Source organism: Vicugna pacos, chromosome 13, assembly GCF_048564905.1.
Source record: "Vicugna pacos chromosome 13, VicPac4, whole genome shotgun sequence".
NCBI lineage: Eukaryota > Metazoa > Chordata > Mammalia > Artiodactyla > Camelidae > Vicugna > Vicugna pacos.
This window is the reverse complement of record NC_132999.1, coordinates 38,317,511-38,343,386: the sequence shown is the minus strand read 5'-3', so window position 1 is coordinate 38,343,386 and position 25,876 is coordinate 38,317,511. Positions and strand designations below refer to the sequence as shown.

The window sequence follows — 25,876 nt, the reverse complement described above, 5'->3', positions numbered from 1 at the left end:
GAACCCCCTCTTCATCTCTGCTATCTCCAGCCACCAGCCCAGCCTTTCCTCCTCAGCATCCCTTGGGGCACAATGGCTGCTGTCCCCTGGGAGCTGGTCTTCCGAGGGGCATTGTAGGGGCAGGCAGCTGGCACAGTCCGTGCAGAAAGACAGCTGGTATTGTGGTACCCATAATTAATGAGACAGCTCTGGCAGCTGCTCCCCAGCCCAAGCCAGGGGCCTAGGCAAGCAGGAAGTAAAAATATTCCTGTCTTGGGAAGGTGCCTGGCCAGTGAGGTCAGCATTGGGCAGTCCCTTAAGGACAAGAGGCATCCGAAGAAGCGCCCAGTTCTTCTTTGTCCTGCCCAGCACTTCCCACGCCTCCCTGTCCTCATTGATCGCCCAACTCACAGCCCCTACCTGGCTCTTCTCTTTACCTGGGAAGAGGGACAGTCCTTCCTCTTACCTGACCCTCATCCCTCCTGCTGCAGAGGAAACCCTGCAACTTCATGGATGCCGAGGGGTTGGTAGGTGATGCTCTTTCCTCCCCTCCTCCACCCCATGGGCAGTGACAGGCAGCTGGGAAGGATGGGGTGGGATTATTATTAGTAATAATAATTCATTCCATCAGTATTTATTCCCCAAACATTTGCAGAACATGTGCCAGAGGATACAGTGCTGACCAAGACATAGCTTACAGTCTGAGAGAGAAAGACCATTAATCAAATCCCCAGTGAAAAGACATTCATCAGCTGTGGTAACAGGCAATAACAGGAGTGTTTAACAGGGGAACTTTGTATTAAGTGTACTATGTGCCATGCACCATTCTTGGCGTTTAATATACATTCGTCCATTTAGTCCTCACAACACCCTGTTGGGTAATTAGAATTACATCCATTTTACAGATGAGGAGCCTGAGGCCCTGCAGCTTCACTTACTTGTTCATATGAGTAGGCAGCAAAAGCTGGGATTGCAAACCCACTTCTGCCTGACAAAGCCCCAGCTCTTAACTCCCACACTGCAAGGCCCTGGCTCTGACTCTGATACGCTCATCACCTTGAGGAAATCATTTCTCTCCAGGCCTCCGTTTCCTTCTGGCCTGCTGGCGGCTATAGAATTGGAACTAGCCTCTGCCTGAGAACTGGGTTCTTTTGGGGGCAGAGGGCTGGTGAGGGGCTGAGAGCCCTCCCTGATACCTTGGCCCTCACGCCTTTCCCCTTTCTCCCATCCACCAGGCTGCGTGGCGCCTGTACTCCACCGACACGAGCCGGGCCTACCTGACAGCCACCTGGTACTACTATGACAGCATCCTCCCGTCCTTCAGGTAGGCCCGGCTGTGGGGGGTGGGGGGTTGCTGGTAATGCCCCTTGAGGACAAATGGGTGGGACTCAGCCCTGGAGGGTGGGAAAGGGGTGACAGCTCCTATGGGAGCATCTGGGGCTGGCTCTGTAACCCATAGCCTGGAGTGCTCTCTCTGCCACTGTGCTATACCCAGGGAACTGGTGACACTGGACACAGGGCATGGGGAGGAGCCCCGCTCACTGGCTAAGCCCTGGGTCTGGGAGTGCTGGCAGTCTGCGTGGTCACCCAGATTTGATGCCACTCAGGGCAGTGGCCCAGCCAGCTCACTCCCCTCAGTCTGAGTTGGGAGCAGTGTTTGCCAGCCTGGCGTATTGCAGCTGGATAGAGAGAGCAGGGTGTGGGCAAGAACGTGTGGGCCAGGGTTGGGTGCAAGCGCCCACCCATCCCAGCATCCCCATAGTGAATATGTACCTGCTTTTACTGTGCCAGGAAGCAGCCTTAGGGCCCAGAGGTGGGTTCGCTCCACTGGCCCAGGCTGGGGTAAGATTGCATGGGGATGGGCCCACACCAGGGATTATTAACAGCGTCACCAAGATTTGTGTGGCCAGGTTCCTGGCCAGGCCCTGGGGCAGGGATGAAGACCTTGGAGAGTGACTCAGTCCTGCGGGCAGGCGGGCATCAAGAGCGGCGGGGTGAGGCTGCTGTGTTCAGCGTTTCTGCCCGCGCCTTTTTTGCCTCATTTGTTCTCCAAGAGCAGCTGTTGCATGATCCCACTCACCCCTACACCTGGCTGCCCCACTCCCTGCTCCTTCCCAGCCCCAGGGGCTTCCCAGGGAAGGAGCAGGAGAGAAGGGGCTGGTGGCGGGGGTGGGGGGGGTGCTCCCAGAATCACACTGGTTCCCCTTATCTCTCCACCTGGCAGAGGCAAGCTCCCACCTCACAGACAGGGATGGTGGTTAGATTAGAAGGAGTCATCCTTTCTAGAAGTAGACCTAAGGACTCAAGGCCAGGCCTGGAGGAGGGGGGCAGAGGCTAGTTTCTTAGAAATATGTGTGTGTGATAGGGAGGGACGATTTGGAGAGTGTCCTGGGTCCTCTGGTAAGATGGTCAGAGCTTGGTTTGAAAATTCTGGACCCAGAGGGGAGGGTATATAGCTCAGTGGTGGAGTACATGTTTAACATGCATGTGGTCCTGGGTTCAATCCACAGTACCTCCATTAAAATTGAAATGAAATAGAATAGAAAATTCTGAGTCCTGCTCCCTGGACCTCAGTTTCCTCATCTGTACAATGGGAAGGGAGAGAGGGAAGATATCCTCCTTGGGTTATGGAAACAGGAAATGGCCTGGAGAGGGAAGAAACTTAGTCTCCAAGAACCCAGCCGCAAGAGCGAATGCTGCAGGAGAAGGAAGCTGGGCTGCCGCATTGAGTCTCCCTCCTCAGCCTCAGTTTCCCCCTAAAATCCAGTCAGATCTGGACGGTGAGGAGTTCAGGGCTGCCACTGGCCTCCAGGTGGGCACAGCTCCATGTCCAGGCGCTCGGCTTGCTGAGCAGAGAGTAAGCTGGATTTGAGGTCCCCCTGCCCCCGTGTGAGGGTGCCCATCCTGCACCGTCATGCTTGGCATCCCTGAGAGTTCCCAGGAACTGAGTGTAGAAAGGGAGGGAGGAAGGCTAGTCTCCCACCCACATCCCTGCCTATGCAGGCCTGGGGTGTTTGCTGAGCATCTCCAGAGAGGCAGGGCCTGGCAGGGTCTGAGTCAGGAGCTGAGGGGCCCTGGCATGAGGAGGTGGTGCCAGGGCCCTGCCTGCCGCTGATGGCGCCCTCTCCTGCAGAGAGCTGGCCCTCTTGTTTGAGCACGTGCAACGGGCCCGCAACGGGGGCCTACGGCCCCTGGAGGTGCGGCGGGCGCCAGTACCCGACGGAGCGCCCTCCCGTTACCCGCCCGTTGCCACCTGCCACCGGCCAGGCAGCGCCTCCTTCTGTCCTGGGGAAAGGTAGGGGCCCCCTGGGGCTACCACCTCCTCTTGCTTCTCCTCCTCTTTTTCCATTCTTTGTCTCATCCTCTCTCAGACCTGTTTCCAGCCACTATGTGGGTGTCTGGGCCTGTTCTGGGGACTCCCAGGCCTTGTCATGAGGCCTGGACAATTGTCGTCGGATGGCTCTACAGGTACAGACTGAGAGTCTTTCTGGAGAGGCCAGAGTTGACTCACGTTTTGTCACCTGGGGCTCCAAGGGTCTGAGTTGGGGAGAGGTCCACACCGTCCTTCCCCATCACCTCCTCCATTCATTCCATTGTCCTCTTTCTTTCTCTGTTTCCACGTCCCCCTCACTCTTCCATCCCTGCACCCCCATCCCTCCCGGGAAGCTGGAGAGAGGAGGAGGCCACTGGCCACAGGTGCTTACGGCTCAGGTAATCGTGGGCACCAGATGGGTGTGAGGGCCCCTTCCCCAGCATGTTCCTCTAGAAGGGGCTTGACACTGAACTCGCCTCTTGGGAACGAGATACCAGCTGGAAAGAGAGCTCTGTGACTAAGAACTGCTGTAGGGCCTATGTAAACTCAGCCAATGACTAATGCTCTTGTCTTGTGCAACCCTTGTCTGCAGCTTTTCTAATCCCAGAGGGTCCTCCTGGGATTCTCCCACAATGCCTTTCTTCCTTATGGAGGGACATTTTGCTGTTCCAACAGTCTCTTTCCCCTTGATCTGCCTCAGTTTTTGCATCTTGAAAGAAGAACAAAGAAAGAACAATGCTTACCCCCATGTAAATATTCATAAATAATGGAATTTCAGGTATATTTGGATAAAGAAGCCCACTAACTCACAGTATGGGAAAGCAGCTACTCCTGTAGATGTGTAACTTTGAGGTCAAGGATTCAAATTGCTCTTCAATCATACCCTGTTCACTACCAATCTGTTTTGTCTCATCTTTACATATCATCCCTGAATCAGCCAAGTGGACATATGGGCCTTGAGCCTCAGGTGTGATTCTGAGGCCCAGGCTCAGAATAAGGGAGAGGAGAAGAGGTGAACCACTCAGGGTTCAGAAGGAGGAGGTGCAGTGAAAGCTTGCCTCTGCTGCCTGATGCTGTGTGTCCTTGAGAAAGTCATCAGGTCACTCTGAGCCTCCGGGTTCTGGGCAGAAAATCAGCAACAGTTAGGCTGATCAGGGGCTCTGGGTTCTCTGGGTTTCTCGGCTGAAAAGGCCTGGGGAACAGGGAGGAGGGGGGTCTGGTGCAGAAGATGCTGGGAGCAGAATTCCTTTTCAGGTCTCAGGGAGGGCCAGGGGCTGAACAGGATGTGGATAGAGAGGGAGGGGCCCTTCCAGGTCTCTGGGGGAGGGGAAGCATAGTTGGTTAGGCCAGGCTAGGAGCTCCCTGGAAGAGGGTCCACAGTGGGGCCCCTACTTGTATTCTTTGTCACTACCTGAAGGTCCTACAGTGTTGTCTCTATCCCTCCCCAACCAGGGCTTACAGGTAGAAACCCAAAAGTTTTGGCTTTTGAGCAACCTTGCCCAGGGCCTGAGCCAGGGCTCTCTGTAGCTTCAGTTCCCTCTGGTTTCACTTCACCTGAGTAAGGGAGTTCTGGGAGTGGAGATTATCCTGGACCCCAGCACCTGTACCACCCCTCACAGTGGCTCTGGGTCTCTGGACTCCTGAAAGCCTAGGAACAGATGACCGCTGAGGACTTGGCCATCACTAACTCCCAGCCTTGTGTCTGTCTGCCCTGCAGTGTCTGTGTGACTGGGCTCATGGTGATGGTGGTGGAGTGTCCCTTCTTCCCAGGCACCCCCGGGGCCTGAGCTGTGATTTCTAGGCGATCAGGCACCAAGCTCAGGCCAAATGGCCTTATCCTTAATCTCTGCTGTGTGAGCCCCATGGGGTGGGTGTCCAAGACAGGATCCCCCACAAAACCCACACACATACACACACTCATACACACACCTGGTTGGCCACACAGTGAGTATCCTTGTAGATGGACTAAGGTTGAGCACATTCCCAGGATTGCAAGGAGCAGGCTTCCTGAGGGATGGCATTGGGGCCAGCACCTCCCCTCTTTGGGGTTTTTGTGATGAGTGATAAGATAGTGGTTCTCAAAGCATGGTCCACTGACTTCCTGCATCAGCATCCCATGGGACGTTTGTTCAACATGCAGATACCTGGACCTCTCCCCAAGCCCATGGAATGAGAATCTGGAGAAGGGGCAAAGAGTTCTGCATATTTAACATGCTCCCCAGGAGATCCTTATGCAAAGCTTGAGAACCTCTGTATTCTGGGCATGTGGGCTGGAGGATGAATTCGTGTGTGTGTTAGGGGGGTCCTTCTCTCCCACCAGCCACAGGAAGCCGGCCCCATCCTGGCAGCTCCCCAGGCTCTGCCCACCTGCCTCCTTCCCACTAACCTCTGTTTGTGTCTTGTTCTCAACTTTCCAGCCAGATGTTTAGTAATAAACGGAGTTTCTTTCGGATCCACGCCAGCTGGAGACCGAGGTACCCCCTCACCTGCTCCTCCTGTCCCCACTCCTCCTTGCCCCACCCAGTTCGGGGGCTGGAGAGGGGGACAGAAGGAGCCAAGGACAAGGTGCATGTGCCTGCCGCCTGCCGTCTGCCTTGGGGCCCTGAGGAGCCCCCCATCTTTCTGGGGATGCCTCTGCCAGGTCTGGGGTCATGGGCCTGGTGTCCAGTCTGCCAGGAGGAACACCTACAGGAGCCTTGGGCTCTGCCGCTGACCTCTCCCTGCGTGATCTTGGCCAAATTGCTTCCTTTCTCTGGACCTCAGTTTCCCATCTGTGGAATGGGCAGATTGAACTAGAGGCTCTCTGAGGGTCCTCCCCACTCTGACTTTTGCCAGGCCTTAGATTTAGCTTCCTGGCTCCCCACTGCACACTGGGACCTAGCAGATGCCCGAAGGAGCTGGGATTGGTGCCTCCTTTGCTAACTCCGGGACCCAGTTCTTTTAGCTGCATCACCCCTATGTTCCTCGGTAACTGCCCTGGGCCAGGCCCCCAGTAGGAACACAGTGGTGAATAAAATATGGTGCCTAGAGATGTGCAAAGAGCAACTGCTGTTCGATGTGATGAGCACAACGCAAGGAGGAAGCAGAGGGGCCGTGGAGCTTGGGGCAGGCATGTCACCCAGAGGGTGCCCCCAGAGGTGTGGCCAAAAGATCCAGTGCACACCAAGGTAAGGAGGTGAGAGAGGGCACAGCGGTGGCAAAGAGCAGGCAGCCCAGCGTGGCCAGATCTGAGAGCGGGAGGTCGGGAGCTGAGGCTGGGTCATGAAGAACCCAAAAGCCCCTAGTGAGCTTTATCCTGCTGGAACTGCCTGGCAGCTTGGGCTCACGGAGTCCTGGGTTTCCCAAAGTGCCTTGGGAGCCTTGTGGATCGGGGAGCCCATGAGGAAGACATGGGTGACAGAGCTCCTGGCTGCTTTCCCAAGAAGAAACCACTGTTTCTTAGAAACGTGGGTTCTGGATCTAAATGTGGCGAGGGGACCTTGGGCATAAGCCCTCTGTGCCTCCGTTTCCCCAGGTGTAAAATGCAGAGGATAATAGGCTCTGCTTCCGCTCAAACTGCGCCTGGCTCAGAGGAGGTACTGTACAAATGCTAGCCTCATGCGATTTGACATGTTATGATATGCACTTGGAAACCATGGCTGTAGGATACAGGAACATGCTGAGGGCTAAAGCCGAGGTGTCTCTGGGTCAGATCTGTCCCTTTGCAAGATTCCTTTGGCTGTGTTGGCATCGGGGGGCAGGAAGGGCAAGGTCAGGGCAGAGAGGCCAGCGATGCAGCTGTTCCTGCAGTTCTGAAGAGAGGGGCTGTATGCAGGGGTAGGGTAGGCTGCCTCTGGTCCCCCATGAGCTTGGCTTTTGGCAGGCCGATGGAGTCCTTACAGAAATCCCTGTGGAAGTTGAGCCGGGGTGGGGTTGGGTCCAGCAGGGCAGTCAGAGGGCAGTTTGTGCCCCGAGCTCGCCCTCTCCAACAGGGCAGCCCCAGTCAAGCCCACATATCCGATCCCTGATTGGAAAATTCTTTGTTGTTGGGGGCTGTCACATGCACTGTTCAGCATGTTTAGCTGCATCCCTGGCCTCTACCTAGATGCTAGGAGCACCCCTCAGTGTGACAACCAAAACTGTCTCTAGCCAAATGTCCACTAGAGAACAAAATAGCCCACAGCTGAGAACCACTGCTGAGACCCTATCCTGGTAGCTTGCCCCAGAGAAAGAACACAGTCTCTGAAGTCAGAGCAAACTGGGTTCCAGTCCTTGCTCCCTCCCGAGGAGCTCTATGACCTTGGAAGCTGTGTCCACATCTATAAAATAGGGGTGGTGACTATAGAACCTGCCACGTGAAGTGTCTGAGAACACCGAAAGGGCTCAGGCAGTCAGGTGGAATCTTGTGTGTTCCAAGGAGCTTGGGAGGGGAAGAAGCTCTTTCGATGTCCACTGTGTGTCAGGTTTCTTTCCATTTTCGTTGAGCTTTTAAGCTCCAGAGAGGCTAATGTAAGCCATTTTCTGGGCCCTGCCCAGGGAGCTGGAATCCAGGGCCACCCCTGGGAAAACAGTGCCTTCTTACCCTGAAGAGGAGCCCAGGGTCTCTGGTTGGTCAGAAAGATACAGAACCCCACAAACCAGGCTGGAAGCTCCATCAACCATCACCGAATCAGAGCTGGAGAGGGACCTTTCAAGACCTCTAGTGCAAGCCCCCAGACCCCTGCCTTCCTAAGTCCTGCTGAGTGCAAGCTCAGTCTTGCTTGCACACTTCTTGTGACAGGGAGGTCATCCCCTTCCCCCCGAACACCATTGGAGTGACGTGCCGGGTGCAGAGATCCAGAGTTACTTGCCCTTGGCTGAGTGTCAGGTCCCTTTCCACCCGTCTCTTCCTCTGCCCCTTGGAGGAGTGGAGGACAGAAAGGGGTTGCACGGACCAGCAGGGGTGGGGGGTGCTTGCCCGCATGAGGAGAGCCTGAAGGAACAGCTTTGCAGAGAAAAGTTTGGGAGAGCCAACCTCAAACTTTGGTTGGAATATTTGGGATGTGTGGAGGGGATCCTGGGCCAGCAAACAGCATGCTGGATTGTGGGGGCCACCCCATCCTTCCCTTCTGATATCCTCAAGGGCCCCATCCTCGACCTATAACCTCTCTCCTCTGGGCAGAGGTCCCTACCCCTGAGGATGGCCCTACATCCCAGGTTCCTTCCCAAAAGCACCTTCCAAAGGTGCCCCTGGTTTCAAGATCTCCCTTACCTCAGCACCTTGGCCCTATACCCTGTCCCCCATGCCCTGGGCATGGAGGACCCTGGCTCCCACTCTGTCCTGAAACCAGAATCTGTCCTCTGATCAGCCCCTGATCTGAAAGTCCCTGAGACTAGGTGACACGGTCTCTTTCCTCAGCCCTGCCCCACCTCAGGCCTCCTCCAAGACTGGCTGGTGCTCTCCTGAACCAGGGCCCTGGATATTTGGGGCACAAGGGCCCCAAACCTGTCTGAAGGGGGCCCTTCAAGTGGCAGGTCACAGCAGGGAGGCAGCAGGGACACCACGGGGCATGGGATGGAGATGTTTGCATAGGTCCTATTCAAACAGCGATAACATGGTCCTTGAACCTCTTGGACACAGAGTTACTCTACCAGGTACTGGTTAAGCAGGGCCTGTCCTGGGGAACCTGAGGCGTCCCCTCACCTGTCTTCCTCCAATATTTGGGGGATGGGAGGGGAGTTGGGGTGTGGGAAGGGAAGTCTGACAGCACACGCAGACATGCACACGTGTGTTCACACGCACAAGGCTTCTGTAGGTGTTGTTGAACTGTGGACTCAGGAGGCAGTAGAGAGGTCACATGGACAGGACATCAGTCCAGATGGGCAGAGCTTAGGCGGGAAGACCACAGAAGAACAGGTTACAGATCTTCACTGAGAGGGTAGGCACCAGGCCTGGCCTGGGCATACATGTGGGCCCTGCAGCTACACTCACACGGCCAAGACCCCCAGCAGGCCGGTACACTGCATACCTCCAGCGTGCACAGCATTTACACTGAAGTCTGAGTGACAGAGACCTTTGGAATTTTGCAGTGCACTGGCTATGCAACTGTACCAGGTCCTAAAGCCCTGACCTGACCAGTGTGGGGTCAGATAGCTCCAGTAGTCATCCAAGGAGGAAAATATAAATCGACACGTGTACAGACATGACAACATATGTACACACGCTGGCACCTGTGTGATGCAAGCACACACATACCCTCAACTCCATACAGCCTGCCCCTGTGTACAGGGAGGAGCTGGGGGTTACCTCAGTGTGCACGGCCAAGGGAGATGCTCCATCCCTCAGTAGCCTGTCTGTGCCCAAAGGGGTCACCACCTCCACCCACCCACCCGCCTGGGTCTGGCTTAACTCCCCTGTCCTGTCTGTCTCTGATTCCCTTCTTGGGTTTCTGTCACTCCTTCCACTCTGACATCTGTCTCCTGTGCACCCCTTATCTGTCTGGGCAATGAGAGGTGGGAGGTGGGGGTGGATCGGGGAGCTGTTCAGACTGACTCTGGATCAACTCATAGGAGTCAGGGCCCCCCCTCATCACACCGTTGTCCTATCCCAGGAAGTCTCCCCTTGGTGGAGAATCAGCCCCAGTAGCCACCCCCAAGTACTAAGTCAGCTGTGTCCCCACTCATACCCGCCCCCAGCCCTGGCTGACTTGGCTCTCCCCCTGCCCACCCTGCCCTGCCAGCAGCCGGATGGGCATCAAAGACCGCATCCGCATGGGCAGCTCCCAGCGGCGGACTGGCCCCTCCAAGCAGCACCTGGCACCTCCGCAGATGCCCACTTCCCCGAGCAGCGAGCAGGTGGGTGAGGCCAGCAGCCCCACCAAGGTGCAGAAGAGCTGGAGCTTCAACGACCGCACCCGCTTCCGGGCCTCCCTGCGACTCAAACCCCGCACCTCTGCAGAGGGTGAGCATGTCTGCGGGCAGGACCCGCTGTGGGGGCAGGGCGAGGAGTCTGAGCTCGGGGTAGAAACACTTGGTTCTAGTCCCAGCTCTGCAACAGACTGACCGTCTTCGGGCACCAGTCTTCTGATTTGTGAAGTGGGGGTCATACTACCTGCTTGGCTGGTCTCCAGCCTGAGAATCAAAGGAAAATGGAGAGGCAGCATTTGGTAGTGGGTAAGAGCACAGGCCTTGGAGCCAGGCTGCCTGGGTTTGAATCCGAACTTTGTCACTTATCTGAGGCAGGTAACCTCATGTCCCTGGGCCTCATTCTCCTCCTCTGTAAAATGGAGCCAATAATCATACTGACTTCAGAGGACTGTTGTGAGGATTAAATGAGGTTATCCACAGAAGGTGAACAGAAGAGTTTTGGGATATAGTAAATGCTCCACAAAAGCTAGCAGCCTTACACGCATGCTCTGGAAGGAGCAGGAGGCCATCTTTGCTGAACTGAGCCCCGACTGTGAGCAGCCCCACACGGGATTATCTCCTTCACTTCTCTCAACGAACCTGGGAAGTGGGGTCTGTTTCTAGCCCCATTTTACAGATGTGGACACTGAGATCTCTCAGCTAGTAAGTGGCAGAGCTGCTATCCTCAACCAGGTCTAGCCCATGCTTCCCACCTTGTGCCTCTTTGCCTGCCCAGCCTGTGAATAGGAGGCTGTGAATCTGGTGAGGGTTGCTTTTAACCAGTTGGAGAGGTCACTTTTTTGAGCTCTAGCTCTGCTCCTGACTTGCACAGTGACCTAGATAAGACACTTCCCCTTTCTAGGCCTCAGTGTCCTCTTCTGGAAAACAAGAGAGTTGGAGCAAGTCCCCAGAAAGGCTTCTCCCAGCTTTGACATGCTTCAGGCCCCTGGGTGGGAAAAGGAGGGGGTGGCTGGACAAGGATGGGGGTTGGGGACAGGAAGCCTTGGAGGGAGGGGACCCAGCCATGCTGCCTCTGTCTGTGCTGTATCAGCCCCCAAGATGCTGCTGGCGGACAACTCAGACAGCCTTTCCTGGAAAGTTACAGAATCCCCACAAACTGGTCTTTGGGAGGTGCTGACCCAGGGGCGCCTGGGCATGGCTAGTGTCCAGGGCCTCGTCTGCCCTGCCAAGAAGCTGCCTGGCCCCCCGTCCCCTCCTGCCCCTGTGACGCCAGGATAGCATCACTTCTCCGTGCAGCCTCAGAGAAGCCATTTCTCTCACCCCGGGGGAGAATGACTTGCTCTGGGGGCTTCCCCAGTAGCAGAGCTGGGCGTGGGAACCTGCCCTTTGCTTCCCTCTCGGGTGAAGGACAAGGCTCTGTGTGTGATTATGTGCAGAGGCCTTTAGCCCCTTGTCTCTGGGGCTCACTGTCCTGCGTAGTGGGACTGGTGGGATGTCCTCCAGGGCTATGTGCTGTTTGCCAGGGGCCAGACCAGATGTGCCCTAAAGTAGTTCCCACTCACTGGCCACCAGGCAGATGTTTATACAGGGCAGATGGCATGCAACGAACCGAGGTTTCTCACCCTGGGTAGGGCAGCCAGAGGGCTAGGAACCTGATCTGCCTTGTGCCCCCTGGAAGGTTCTGGGCTCTTCCTGGAACTCTGTCACCCTCTCCGTCCCTCTAAGGGTGGTGGTAGGGGTTGAGAGTGGCCCCTTCTGCTGCCACCACCTGGGCTCCCTACCTCCTACTTTTCAGAGGGCCCCTCGGAGGAAGTGGCAGAGGAGAAGAGCTACCAGTGTGAACTCACAGTGGACGACGTCATGCCCGCGGTGAAGACGGTCATCCGCTCTGTCAGGTGAGACTGAGGCCGGAGGTGGGCCACCCACTGCTGCTCCCCATCTGGGGCGTGCCCTCCTGGCCAAGCCTGGCCTGGCTCCCCGCATGCCAGCTGCTGTCTGCCTGGCACCCTCAGCGGTGCTGGCTGGGGGAGCCCTGGGGAGTGGGTGGGGTGGGGAGGTGGCATATGGCCCCCAGCAAGGTTTGTGCAGACTTATTGCGTCTGGAGTGCAGGAATGTGGCTGCCCATCACGGTCCCTCTGCTCACACCCGCAGTGTCCTCTCTGCTTCTCTCCCCTTCCTCTCTTTCACTTCGTGTCAGGGGCTCTTTATTTCTCTCTTTCTAGCTGTGTATCAGCATCTGCCTGTCTCTGCCTGGGTCTCTGTCTCATGCGCAGTTTCCCTCCATCTCTGTGTCTCACTCTCACCCTCCGCTGGCCTCTGTGACTCACACTTTCTTTCCTTGGGTGTCCTGACCTCAGCCTGTCTGTTTCCCCCAGGACTTCCTCTAGAATAGTACTTTTCAAACCACAGGTCACAATAGTTTGAAATCAACTTAGTGAAATCAATTTAGTGGGCCATGGTCAGCATTAAAAAAAAAGGAGAATAGAAAATATCAGAGGACATCTCTCATAGTAAGGAGAAATAATGTTTATGAAACTTCTATTTCAGTTGGGTGTGTGTACTGTTTCTGATGTAAAATGTATTTTTTATGGTGGGTCTTGGTCCAAAAGTTTGAAAGCCCTTGCCCTATTGGCTCTACTGGATGTCCCCCTGCCTTGACAATTTAGGGGGGACCAGGGTCTCCTGAGTCCTTTAGCCTCAGCAGCCATGGATCTGGCCCCTAAACTCCTCAGAATGGAGGTCCGGCCTAGTCTCTGGCTCCACCCTGTAACTCACCTTCACCCCTTCACACCTTCCAGACTCACCTCCTCTCCTCCCTGGAGATTCACCTGCCCACATGCCTCTTTCCTCTGTGTTCCTTTTAAATCAGAGTCAGCTGGACATCCCCTACTGCTCCCCAGGGAGTCTGAGACCTCTCCCCACTCCCTTTTTACATATTCTGTTTCTCCCCTCCAAGCTTCTGGAACACAATACCTGAGCTGCCACCTGGCTCAGGTCAGCTCTCCCTGTCCATCCCACAGACCCCCCATACCCAACACCCCGTCTTGCTCCTCCTCCCATGTCTCCATGCCAGGCAGTGGCACTACCACCCCCCGCCCCGTGCCCCAAGCCATGGGAGTCATCCTAGATTTGGAAGCCTTTCAGTCCCCTCTCCTGAACTGTTCAAAGCTGGCCCACAGCTGAACCCCTCTGCCCCCTCCCAGCTCAGGTACATTCCCCAGAGCGGAGCTGGTCTTCCGGCCAGGCTGTCCCTCCAGGGCATCCTCCACACAGGCAGGCAGAATGGACCTTCTAAAGCAGAGTAAACCACACGGCCCCTTCCGCACCTCCCCAACTTCCCATTACCCAGTCTCTGCCAGGGGTTCGGGGCTCTTTGGAGTACTCCCCTTCCACCTCCCTTACCTCCTGGGGGTTAACCCCTTTCCTTCACGTCCTGTCGTGGCTACTTTGAACGACCCTCCCTCACACACCTCCATGCCTCTCTGTGTCTGGAAAACCTCCCTGCATCCCTTTCCTCTTCCTGCCCTGGCGTTGGAAAGTATTACTCTCAAGACTTGTACCCTGACCTCCCCAGCCAAGCTCTCCCTTCTCATGGTCCCCAGTCCTCTTTCTCCATTCCTTGATATGGCCCTTGTCATCCCATAATTGTCTGTGCCTTCTCCATCTCCCACCTCAGACCAGTGCTCTTGAAGCCAAGGATCAAATCTGATGCCCTTTTGGGTGTCGAGGGTGCAGCAGAGCAGTGCTAACAGGCATATGCAAAAAAAAATGTCTTCCCCTAAGCTGTCATCAGGCAGTGTTGACTGGTGCCTGCCCTGTGTCCCACCTAGCAGAGAGAAACCCGGCCCAGTCCCTGCCCTCCCAGGTGACTACAGATACAGGCACAGTAAAGAATACCAAACAAACTTAGGGGGCCGGGCAGGAGTGTGGTGGGTAGGTAGGGAGGCTGGAGACCCAGCAGAGGCTGTTTGTGGTGGCCCAAACAGGAGGTGCTCTGGTGCTGGACAAAGTAGCAAAGGGACACAGAAGGGGCTGGAAAAGAATCCCTTCCCTCTGAGACCCTCTCCCCTACAGGATCCTGAAGTTCCTGGTGGCTAAAAGGAAGTTCAAGGAGACTCTACGACCATACGACGTGAAGGACGTCATCGAGCAGTACTCAGCAGGGCACCTGGACATGCTGGGCCGTATCAAGAGCCTACAGGCCCGGTGAGTGCACTGGTCCCGGACGGGAGAGGGGGACAGGGCGAATGCCTCACCAGCGCCGGGGGTCTGCTCCGGCCCTTCCGCGGGCGCCCGCTCAGAGCCCCGAGCGCCCCCTAGGGGCCGCCGCGGGACCTGGAGTTTCTGGTCTTCAACGCCCTGGGACCAGACTCCGCACCTGTCATTGAACCTAAAGAAACACCCAGCCACAGGTCCTCTGCGAGCTGCACTGACCTGCACACCTCGGGGACGTCTTTAGATGACCTTCCTCGTCCTAAAATAACAGGCTTAAAATAATCAGTGAGCTCCCATCTCCTGAGGGAATAGGCACATTGTCCTCAATGCTGTTCACCTCCTGCCTCCGACATCCTCCAGCACCTCTTCTCTCCACCGGGCACATAGGAAGATTCTCACACCAAGACCCCAATCACCTACACCTTGCCCTCTCCTCTTGTGGCCTGCATTCTCAATCCCCATTCATTTGTCCTCTCAAGAAACAGTCATGGGGCATTTATTACTTGCCAGACAGTGGAGATCTGGTAGAAAGCAAAAGATTCCCTGCCCTCATCGAGCTCTCATTCCAGAGGAAGGAGAACAGATGACAGTAAGTGCAACTAGAATATGTCAGATGATGATAAAGGCTAAAGAGAGAAATAAGGGTTAAGGTGTTGGGGTAATTTTAAATAGGTGAAAAGGTGATATTGAGAAAAAATGGAAGATGAGGCAAACCAGCCCCATGGTTGATGTTTAAACAAAGAGTTTCCAGAGGGGACAGCAGGTGCAAAGGCTTTGAGATGGGCAGGTGCCTTAGGTGGTGTTTCAGGAATAGCAAGGAGCCTGTTCTGGTATGAGGGAAGCAGGAAATGAGGTTAGAAGGTTAATGGCACTTAGACTATGTAAGGCCTTGTAGACCACTGCAGAGATGTTGGCATTCATCCCGAGTAAGATGCGAGAATTGGAGGGCTTTGCACAAAGGACTGATGAGATGTGAGCTATATTTGAAAAGGAGTCACCCTAGGTGCTGTGTTGAGAATGACCTATAAGGAGTTAGAGTGGAAGCAGGGAGACCAGGAAAGGGGCTACTCCAGACATTCAGGCAAGAGATGATGGGGACTTGGACCAGGGTGGAAGCAGTTGAGGTGGGGATGGTCAGATTCTAGACATATTTTGAAGGTAGGGCTGACAAGGTTTTCTGATGGGGTGTGCAGAAAAAAAAAAAAACGATAAAGCCAAGGTTTTGGCTTGAGCAAGAGGAAAAAGTTGCTGTTTATTGAATGGGGGAAGTCAATGAGTGGAGCAAGTTTCGATCAGGAAAGTTGGGATGTGTGGGGCTTGTGATGCCCATCTGACATCTAAATGGAGTGTTGATCTGGCAGAGGAGTGTGAAGCTGGGAGGAGAGATGCTGGCTGGAGATATAGATTTGGTGTCAACAGTATATAGAGGAACTGAAAATCTGAAACTGAAGACATTACTTAGCGAGTGAGAGTAAATAGAAAAAGAGGTCCCAGGAGTGAGCCCTGGGTCCTGCAATGTTTAGAGGTTGTGGAGATAAAGGAGGAAAGCAGCAAAGGAGACTGAGAAGGAGAGGTTGGTAACACAGGAGGAGAACTGTGGGTGAGAGGGTGATGTTTGGGAATCCACATGAAGAGAGGGCAGGAAAAAGGGGTGATCAGATGTGTTGACCACCACTAATAGGTCAAATATAATGAGGAATGAGAGTTGATCATCGAATTTAGCAATATGGGGGTCATTTGGGATCTTGACAACAGTAGTTTTGGTGAAATGGTGGGAATGAAAGCCTGACTGGGGAGGTTTTAGAGAGAAATTGAAAATAGAGGGTAGGGATAACACTTTCTAGAATTTTGCTGTAACAAAGAACAGAAGAATAAGGTGGGTCCAGTTCCAGCCTTGTCCTTCTAATAACTCATATTCCTACTTGCGATTCTCCCTCCTCCCAGTCCACCCTTTCCTACCTGTCCTCGCATCAGGCGGCTGTTTAACTTGTCCTTCTTGTGTGTGGTGCCTTTGCTCCCACCACACGCAAGCATGTGGTTGGAAAACTCTCAGAGCAGTGGCCGGTACCTCCATTTAACCTGGTCTCCATTTGGCAGAGCAAACTGGCCCCCTGCCTCACACTGCCTGCTCCCACCGGTGCAGGATGTCTCCTCTTTCAGCAAGAAACCTCGAATTCTTGTCGGAGAGAGGTGTGGCCAGTGTCTGGGCCCTTTGACAGTTCCCTTTCCCTACAGGGTGGACCAGATTGTGGGCCGGGGCCCCGGGGACAGGAAGGCCCGGGAGAAGGGTGACAAAGGGCCCTCTGACGCGGAGGCGGTGGATGAAATCAGTATGATGGGACGCGTGGTCAAGGTGGAGAAGCAGGTGAGTGTGGGAGGGAGTTTCGCTGGTATGGCTGAGCTAGTCTAGTCCTCGACCACCGAGAAGCGCTGGAGGGCCTTGGCGTCAAGCCAAGAAGGGTGCACTTCTCAGAGCCACAGCCCAGAGCATCCACGGGGTAGGCCCGCGGCCAACCCCGCTCCACAGATAAGCCCCGCCTCCTAGGAAGCCCGCCGACCTCTGCTAAACGACCCTGATAAACCCACTGTGTCCGGCTAAGGCCGGCCCCAGGTTTCTAGTCTCAGCTAAGTCCTTCTAAGGCCCATCTACTTCATTTAACCCCGCCTCAGTTGTCTTTCTCAATCACCCGGACTATCTCAACCAATCACAATTAAATTTCGTTCGGGGACGAAACCCCAGGTTCCCAGCTTCATTCCGCTCTCCCGCCAACTCTCCGCCTTTCTTGTCACCCCTCCTCCCTGAGGAGCCGCGTCTCCCAGATGCTACCCTCCCCGGGCAAGCCCCGCCTCCCACCTTCTCTTCCCAAGCCCCGCCCCCCGACCGCGTCCCGCCTCCAGCCGCTCCCCACCCCCAGGTGCAGTCCATCGAGCACAAGCTGGACCTGCTGTTGGGCTTCTACTCGCGCTGCCTGCGCTCTGGCACCTCGGCCAGCCTGGGCACCGTGCAAGTGCCGCTCTTCGACCCAGACATGACCTCCGACTACCACAGCCCTGTGGACCACGAAGACATCTCCGTCTCCGCACAGACGCTCAGCATCTCCCGCTCGGTCAGCACCAACATGGACTGAGGGACTTCTCAGCCGCGGGGCAGCACCTGGCCAGCCCCCGGCCCCGGCGCTCGGACCCGCCCTCTGAGGCCTCCGGACTCCTCTCTTACTTGAACTCGCTCCCTCGCGGGGAGAGAGGCCACACGCAGTATTGAGCTGCCTGGGTGGGTGAGATACCCGATATGGGTGCCAGCGATCCGCCCCACCTCAGGAGCGTGAGATGCCAGGCCGCACAGAGGGCAGCAGCGGCGGCTGCCCCTCGGCCTCTGGGACCCCAGTGCCCTGCCCGTTCCATCAAGGCCCGATACGGCCCGCCTGGCAGGGGCACAGCCCCAGCAGTGGGAGCAAGGCGCTGGGGCCCTGGGCCCTGACCCAGCTTCCAGCTATGCAAGGTGAGGTCTTTGGCCCGCCCTTCGGACAGAGCAGGGAAGTCCTCCCGCCAACTCCCTGCCCCACTTGAGGCCCAAGGTGCCCACACAGGTACCCACAAGCACAGGACCCTGCCATAAGACAGGTGGGCACCATATATGCAAACTATGTTAAATATGCAACTTTGGGGACCCCCATGGGGTCTCTGCCCCTCCTCCACTGGGAGATGGGCCCCCAGCAGTAGCTGGTCTCAGGCTGCTTGGCCATGACCCCCATCCCTGATCTTTGGCTTATCAGTCCCTCCCCTCCCAGCATGGGGCCTGTTTCTTCCTTTCCTCCCCAAGAGCAGTGCCTGGGCTTTTCTTCCCATCTGCAGGTGTCCCCTCCCAGGGGCTCCCTCTTTCCTGCCAGATGTTCACTCCCCTCTGGCTATCCACACCTTTGAAAGCACAAGTTTCTGTGTTCTCCCCCAAACCTCCCACAGACAATGCTCCCACGGTCACACAAACATGTCCGTAAAGTTTCCCCAGACACACAGGAAGTCTCTCACACTCACCCTAACACATACGATCACACACACTTGGAGACTTGAGCAAAGAGCCAGCCATTCAGACTTTCCTGGGCCTCTGCAGGCTGATACCAGCGGACTGGCCTTGCAGGGCTATGTCTACTTCTGTCCACCCATCTCTGACATAACCCCAGGTCTCTCTAAGCCCTACCCCAGAGCTTTACCAGCTCCCCTTTCTCAAGATCTGCTTCTCACAGGCCCAGGAGCCCTAACCTCTGCCTCTGCCTGCCCCGAGGGCCCTCCTCAGTGTCCCCACAGCACAACTCAGGCCTAGGCCTCTGGGGCCTGGCATCACTGGAAAGACCCTAGGCTCTTCCCCAGGGTGGTTATCAGGCCTGCTTCTATCTAGGCTTGCCCCTTTCCTAGTCACTCTGACTCCCAGAGAGAATAATAATGCATCTAGCCAGTACCATTTGTCAGGCACTAACTGTGCATATGGCGCTCACATGCACTGTTTCCTCTCCTTCCATACTCCACTTTCCACTTCAATTGGCAGCCCCCATCCACTCCAGGCCCCCAGCGCCTCTTTGGTATCTCTACCCCTTTGTCCCTCTTCTGCAAAGCCAATACAGGTAGCAGGAGGGTGATGGGTAGTGGATCAATGGTGATCTTTTGTGGGGTGCCAGGGAATATGGGGCTCAGGCCCAGCTGCCCGCATCTCATGACTGGGGACCTGCATGCACCAGCGCCAGGGCTGGGGTTGGCTCTTGCTCAGCCCCATGGTGCCCAGCCTCTGCCCCCACATGCCCTCTGCATGTGACCATCATGCCGTGGATGGAGCCTATCCTGGCTCACCTCACCCACTTGCCCTGCACTGTCCCCAGAGAGCCACGCCCCCGCCCCCTGAGAGACAGAGCTGTGGAGAGGGGCAGGAGAATGGGATCATCCTATGACCAAAGGAGACTTGGGAAGAAGCCCTCCCTCCTTCCACGATCGAGGTTCCCCCACCAACCCGGTTCTCAGATATGCAAGTACCTCACTTTGTTAACTTATTAACTTATTGATTTCATTAAAGTTTTCAGTAGGAGGTGGTTGGTCTTGGCTGTTCACTGTCTGAGGAGTGGGGCATCTGGTCTGGGGGTGGGGACGAGGAGATTTGAATTAATCATGACACTTGGTTGCAAACAACAAACTCAACCTGATATACTTAAGCAAAAAAAAGAAAAAAGAAAAAAGAAAAATGAGAGAGAAAAGAAAGAAAGAGAGAGAAAGAGAGAGAGAGAGAAAGAAATACAGAAAGAAAAAGAAAGAAAGAAAGAAAGAAAGGAAGAAAGAAAGAAAGAGAAAGAAAGAAAGAAAGAAAGAAAGAAAGAAAGAAAGAAAGAAAGAAAGAAAGAAAGAAAGAAAGAAAGAAAGAAAGAAAGAAAGAAAAAGAAAAGGAGACATTTATTGGCCCAGAAAACTAAACAGTCCAAGGGATACTGTTGGCTTCAGGCGTAGCTAGATCTAGATGCTTAAATATGTCTTCTGTCTTAGCCCTCCTCTTAGGTGTGCTGACCTCTCTTGATGACCTCTGGCACTTCCAAATTTACTTTCTTGTGGTTTAGCACCCCAGTGAAAAGTAAGTACCGCTTTCCTAATAGTTTGTTATCAGTCGGGGTCTAATCGGGAAAACAGAAACTACACTAGGTTTTTCAACACAGAGAATTTACTACAGGGAATGGGTTACACTGATGGAGTTGGGCTGAAAGAAACAGAACAGGATAACCTAGAGAATACCACTGCAGGAAGCAGCCCCCACTCCTAAAGCTGCAGGAATACATGGAAGAGGTTGGGGCTAGCAGAACCCACGGGCTTGATTTGGGGAAGCCTACAGAGGTCTGAAGAGGGGCTGCTGTTTGGCTGGTGCTAGTACCTCCTAAGAGACCCGATGAAGCTTGTCTGACTGCAGAAAAATAGCTGAGGGCTGGATCAACTGTGGCAACCAGACTGTCATTGATAAGGTTAATAAGCAAAGGAGGAAGGAAAATCTCCACCTGTCCTGCCTTCCAATGCCCCTTCTTGTCAAAGCCAGCTGACAAAGATGATGTGGTTTGTAGAATCCCAGCTCCAGTTATACAGAGCAGAGGACAGAAGGCTGCATCTGGAACTAAAAGACAATAGCTTCATAACTGACACCATCCACCCTTTTGGACAATCAGTATCCACACACATCAATCCACACGTTTGAACCTCCATCCGGCAACAGTAGCTTCCACCTAATAAGATGAAACCATCCTGCATACAATGAAGATACTCTAACCCTTTCCCTGAAAATGAGAAGAACAAGGAGTCCCACCATCCAATAGATGTATCCAGCTCCAAGAGTTAGTCATTGAATCCATTTTTGGATGATGTTAATTACTCTAATTCAGTCACAATTGCACCTGCAACTGAAAAGTGAACTGTAAAGTTGGTAATTGCCTACAATCTTTAAATAAAATAATAAGGGAAAGGAGAAGGGAGGGAAAAAATCACTTAATATCACACACACACAAACACACACACACCAAGCAAGGAAGAAGTGCAATAGACCTCCTTCTGGTAACTGGTCACAGTGCCATAGTTTTTGTTTTCTGTTTTTCTTAATTGGAGTACAGTCAGTTACAATGTGTCAGTTTCTGGTGTACAGCACAATGTCCCAGTCAGGCATGTCACAGTGTCATAGTTGATAGGTAGATAGATAAATAGATAGAGATTTATAGATACATAGATATATTCAATTGAGTACATGTTTCTCTTTATATATTATATATTTCACTAATTGAGTGAACATATAAAAAACTTCTTTCTTCCACTGTCCTTCTATGTTCCCCTTGTCCTCAACCAGGACCTTAGCTAGTTGGAGTTTATTACTAGGTAGAAGGATCCAAATAATCATTCCTGAAGGGTCTGAAGTTTCAGTGGTCCTGCATAGTTTTGGGTGCCATAGCTTTTTGTTACCTTTTACTATTGTACGTGGAAGTACGAAAGGGACCCTTGAGAATCCCCTGGGTCCCAGACATGGTCCTCCTTGCCCTTTCCATGTAGTGGCATCCCGACTTCCCCTTGGTAATGTGGATCAGCCAGGCAGCCAGTACATTAACTCTTTGCCTGTTGCTTGAGTGGCCTGAGATACCCCAAATGGCCAGTTGGAAGTTTCAGCTTCCAATTCAGTGAAAACTCTGTTGCTTCCCTTCCCTTGAGAATGAAGACCTCCAAACGAGCAGGGGCCAATGTTGCCAGGACAGAGAGCAAAAGTTTTGGAGTGGGTATAGTAGCCTGAATAATGACCGTCCAAAGATATCAGGTCCTAATCTCTGGAATTTGTAAAATGCTGCCTTATAAGGAAAAAGGATTTTTGCAGATGTGATTAAGTTAATGATCTTGACATGGGGAGATTATCCTGATTATCCCGGGGCCCTAAATCAATTGCCAGTGTCCTTTCAAAAAAGAGGCAGAGGGAGATCTCACACATGCAGAAGAGGAGAAGGCAATTTGAAGACAGAAGCAGAGATTGGAGTAATGTGGCTGAGGTGAAGGAATGTTGGCAGCCACCAAAAGCTGGAAGGGTCAAGGAACAGATTCTTCCCTATTGTTTTGGAGGTAGTGCAGCCCTACTTATACCTTGATCTAGGCCCAGATGTTGAACTTCCGGACTCTAGAACTGTGAGAGGGTAAATTCTGTTGTTTTAAGTCACCAAGTTTATAGTAATTCGTTACAGCAACTACAGGAAACTAATACTGAGAGTTATTTAGTGTAATAGCGGGAGACGCCATTACCACTTACCTTCCTTTTGATTCCTGGAGCCTTATATGCTGGCTATGTCAATGACCACTGTCCTCTCCATGATAGAAAGGACCCAGTGGGTCAACCTGGCACCAGGTGGCTCAATGAATCCCAGTAGAATGGTGAATATTGGGTATTCAGCATCTGTCCGTGCTGATGGTTGATCAGACATACAGCTGTGGCATTAGCCAGACCAGCCTTAGTGAGGTGAGTCCATATTGTTGAGCCCAGCAATAGTCTCCATTCTTGCCACCATGACCACACTGTACAAGAGCATGTTGAGCAAGTGCTGGAGGGAATTCAGAGAGAGGCTGATTGACATCCACGCATGTGCCGTCTTAGCTGTCTGATTATCCATAGTCTCCCTCTGCCATGGATGCCCTTTGGTGAGATTTTTACTTGGGATAGAAATATATTCATACCCTGTACCCATTTCTGAAGGTCCATCTAAATGCCTTTTCCCAAATCTTCCTTATCCGCAGTCCTATTCTGTGCTTCTGGGTCCTTGACCAGTCACATCATGAGCCACTGCCCAGAAACCAGTGTAGATCCACACTTCTTGTCATCTCCCAACCCAGGCAATGTGGGCAACCCAGAGTACTGACGGGTGAGTTGGATTTAGCCAGGCATGGGAATGGGTGATGGCAAATGTTCCAGCTAGAGGGCATAGCATATGTAAAGGTCCAGTGGCACCAGAAAGTGTCATACACGAACAGACAAGAAAGAGATCCCTGGCTGGGCCCAGAGAGCAAAGGAGAGAGTGGTGCAAGATGGGACTTTAGAATGAGGCAGGAGTCAAGGTTTATAGAATCTATAAATCACTCAAAAGAGATTAAGACTTAACCGTGAAGGTAGTGGGAAGTCAGTCAAAGATTTTGACTAGGGATCAAACCAGGATACATTTGTATTTTAGAAAGTTTTCTTCCCAGGAAGCAAGATGGATTTGAGGGAGCAAGTCTGGTTGTGAGGAGACCAGTTAAGAGACTGCTGCAGTCATCTGAGCTGGAGATGTTGGTAACTTAGACAGTCCCATGGCATTTCACTAATTGAATCAGTATATGAAGCACCTGCTAGACGTCAGACCCTGGCTCAGCACAATGGATGGAATGATCAGATGCAGGAGACCCAGTTACAGCCCTGAGGTCATCCAGCCCCTGGGGGAAACAGATGCACAATTACCCAATGCACACACCACTCTTTATCTTCCAAGTTTGTTTGGCTCAGCAAGGAGGGTTTGCAAGTGGCTATGGGAGTCTCCAAACTGTCATCAAATAGGGCCTTGAGAGCAGATGTGATTTTAGCTTGGTGTGTCACTTAGCTATTGCTATGTAACAACTCACCCTACACCTTAACAGCTTCCTTAATAGCTTAAAACAACAACAATTTTATTTAGTCTTGATTCTGTGGGTCAGCAATTTGCACTGATCTCAAATTCTGAGCAGTTCTACTGGTCTTACCCGGGATCACTAATGTATTGCTATCATCTGGCCTCTTGGCTGGGGCTGGTTTTTCTGACATGACCTCACTCACATGGCTGGGGTTGGGGGCTGGCCGTCAGCACCTTGGCTGGTCCACAGGCAGGATGGCTTGTCTCTGCTCCATGGGGCTTCTCATCCTCCAGGAGGTTAGACTGGACTTCTTCATATGACAAGAGATCAAAAGCAGAAGTCAAATGGCCACTGGAGGCCCCGGCTCAGAAACTGTAGCAAGCAGCTTGGGACTCAGCTCCCTGGGATCCGGGGTGTCCTGCATCTGTTATAGGTTTTACATGCTCATGGGTCAAAAAAAAAAAAAACATGCTGCATAGTTTCAAATTTGGATAATGTATTTCATGTACTTTGTACGGTTCCAGTTGTTACCACATCGTCTCTGTTTTCCCTTGGAGAGGGACATCTCTTCCCCTTCCACACCATTTACATACAAGAGGTCATTCTCTTACAGACAAGGGGGTAGGGAGGATGCAGACTTAAAAATCAGAAATTTATTTCCTCAGTTCTGGAGGCTGAAAGTCCAAGATCAAGGTGTCAGAGGATTGGTTTCATTCTGAGGCCTCTCTTCTTGGCTTGTAGACAGATGTCTTCTTCTGGTGTCTTCACATGATCGTCTCTCTGTGTAGGCACGTGTCTGATCTCTCCCTCTGTGTGTCCTAATCTCCTCTTCTCAGAAGGACACCAGTCATGTTGGATTAAAGCCCACCCTAATAATCTCATTTTAATTTAATCGTTTCTTTAAAATCACTACCTTTAAATATAGCCCCATGTTGAGAAATTGGGGGTTTCAACATATGAATTTGGAAGGGGTGGTCACAATTCAGTCTGTAATACCTGGAGTGGGGGTTTGACCCACAAACCTGGCCCCCTTTCTGTCCTAAGTGCACAGAGCCAAGCATCTACTCTGAGGCTTGCTCTATCCCAGCTGGAACTCAGTGGTTTGGAAACCTCCCCACCCCCGCAGAACCTTTACTCCAATATAACCTATATTGGACCTCAATATATAAGATAAAATCAATGCAACCAAAAAATGGGAACCTCTCAGATGTGGCCTCAATTCTCACCCCACATTCACATTGTACATACGCCCAGCATTTTGTTGCAGCCAAAAAAAAATCAGCTCTATCTCCATGATGCATCCTTCAACTATTATAGTAGATTGCATTATTTGTCCAATAGCCTTCCTTCCTTCCTTCCTCATCACTGCCATGGTGACCTTTGGATGGAGTATACTTCCTTACCTGTCTACCATGGCTTTCCTACAAACAGATTCTGAGACACAGTGGTGAGCAGAAGATTTATCAGGGAGCGTTCTTAGGAAATTCATCTGTAAGAATGGCAGGACGGCAAGACCGGACAGAGAGAGAAACTGATGTGCAATGTGACTTCAACAGAAGCATCTATGAATCTGCAGGAGCCCCAGAGCTCAGATGGCCCTTCACAGTTGGGCCAAATTGAGGGAAGGAGGCAGGCCTTTGTTTCTTTGTGTCAGTCAAGGGCATGACTTAAGATGAGGCAGGTCCTTCTGGCTGGAGCAGTTCCCAGTGACTGACAGTGGTGAGCCAGCAGTGGAGACACCTAGCAGCTGGAGAATAGGCCCTGAAGGGGGATCTGAGCATCACAGAATCCACTCTACCATCCTATTGACCTTGAGCTTGGCCATGGAATTTACCCTGGCCAGTGGAATGCCGGTGAAAGGACCTGTGATTGTCCCAAGGGAAGGCCGTAAGAGGCATGGTGTGTTCTGCCAGACCTGCTGGTGCTTCCTTCCTCTACCAAAAGAAGACTCAGAGAGCTGTTGTTCCTTCATCCTGGGTCTGGAATGCAGACTCATGGAGCAGACCTAAGCCAGATTCAAGGTTGGGAGTCCAGCCTGGCCCAGCCAGTAGCAGCTGAACTGCAGTTGATGTAAGACTCAGGAGTATGGAATAATCTTTGATTTTGTAGGCCCCTGAGATTTGGGGTTTGCTTGTTTCACAGCTTTATCATAGAAGGCCTGACTAATACAACTAGTAAGGTGGATTTTACAGGAAGCAGTGCTGTCAAAGGTTTACCTTGCCCATCACAAAGCAGAACATTCTCTACACTGTCCTCTAACATCTTCGTTTTTGTCCCAAATGGCTTCCCTGGGCACCAGACACTTCTTCTTCTCTTCTCTTTCTCTTTTTCCTACACAACCTCTAAAGTGGACGGGAGACATGGAGGAGGGAAAGAAAGAGGGAAGGTTGCTGGAGAATAGATACCCTGGGAGGAGGATCCTG

General features: G+C 53.0%; 1 protein-coding gene across 1 annotated transcript in view; it reads left to right on the top strand.

The window, feature by feature from the left end:
* KCNQ4 (potassium voltage-gated channel subfamily Q member 4) overlaps positions 1–19,404 on the top strand; it is a 53,631-nt gene extending 34,227 nt beyond the window's left edge. Inside the window, exons 8-14 of the mRNA XM_072974674.1 lie at positions 1,215–1,303; positions 3,113–3,274; positions 9,991–10,211; positions 11,913–12,012; positions 14,193–14,324; positions 16,569–16,698; positions 17,249–19,404. Coding sequence (XP_072830775.1) covers positions 1,215–1,303; positions 3,113–3,274; positions 9,991–10,211; positions 11,913–12,012; positions 14,193–14,324; positions 16,569–16,698; positions 17,249–17,461 — 1,047 coding nt within the window. The 3' untranslated portion in view covers positions 17,462–19,404. The remainder of the gene's footprint in view (positions 1–1,214; positions 1,304–3,112; positions 3,275–9,990; positions 10,212–11,912; positions 12,013–14,192; positions 14,325–16,568; positions 16,699–17,248) is intronic.
* Positions 19,405–25,876: the final 6,472 nt, after the last annotated feature.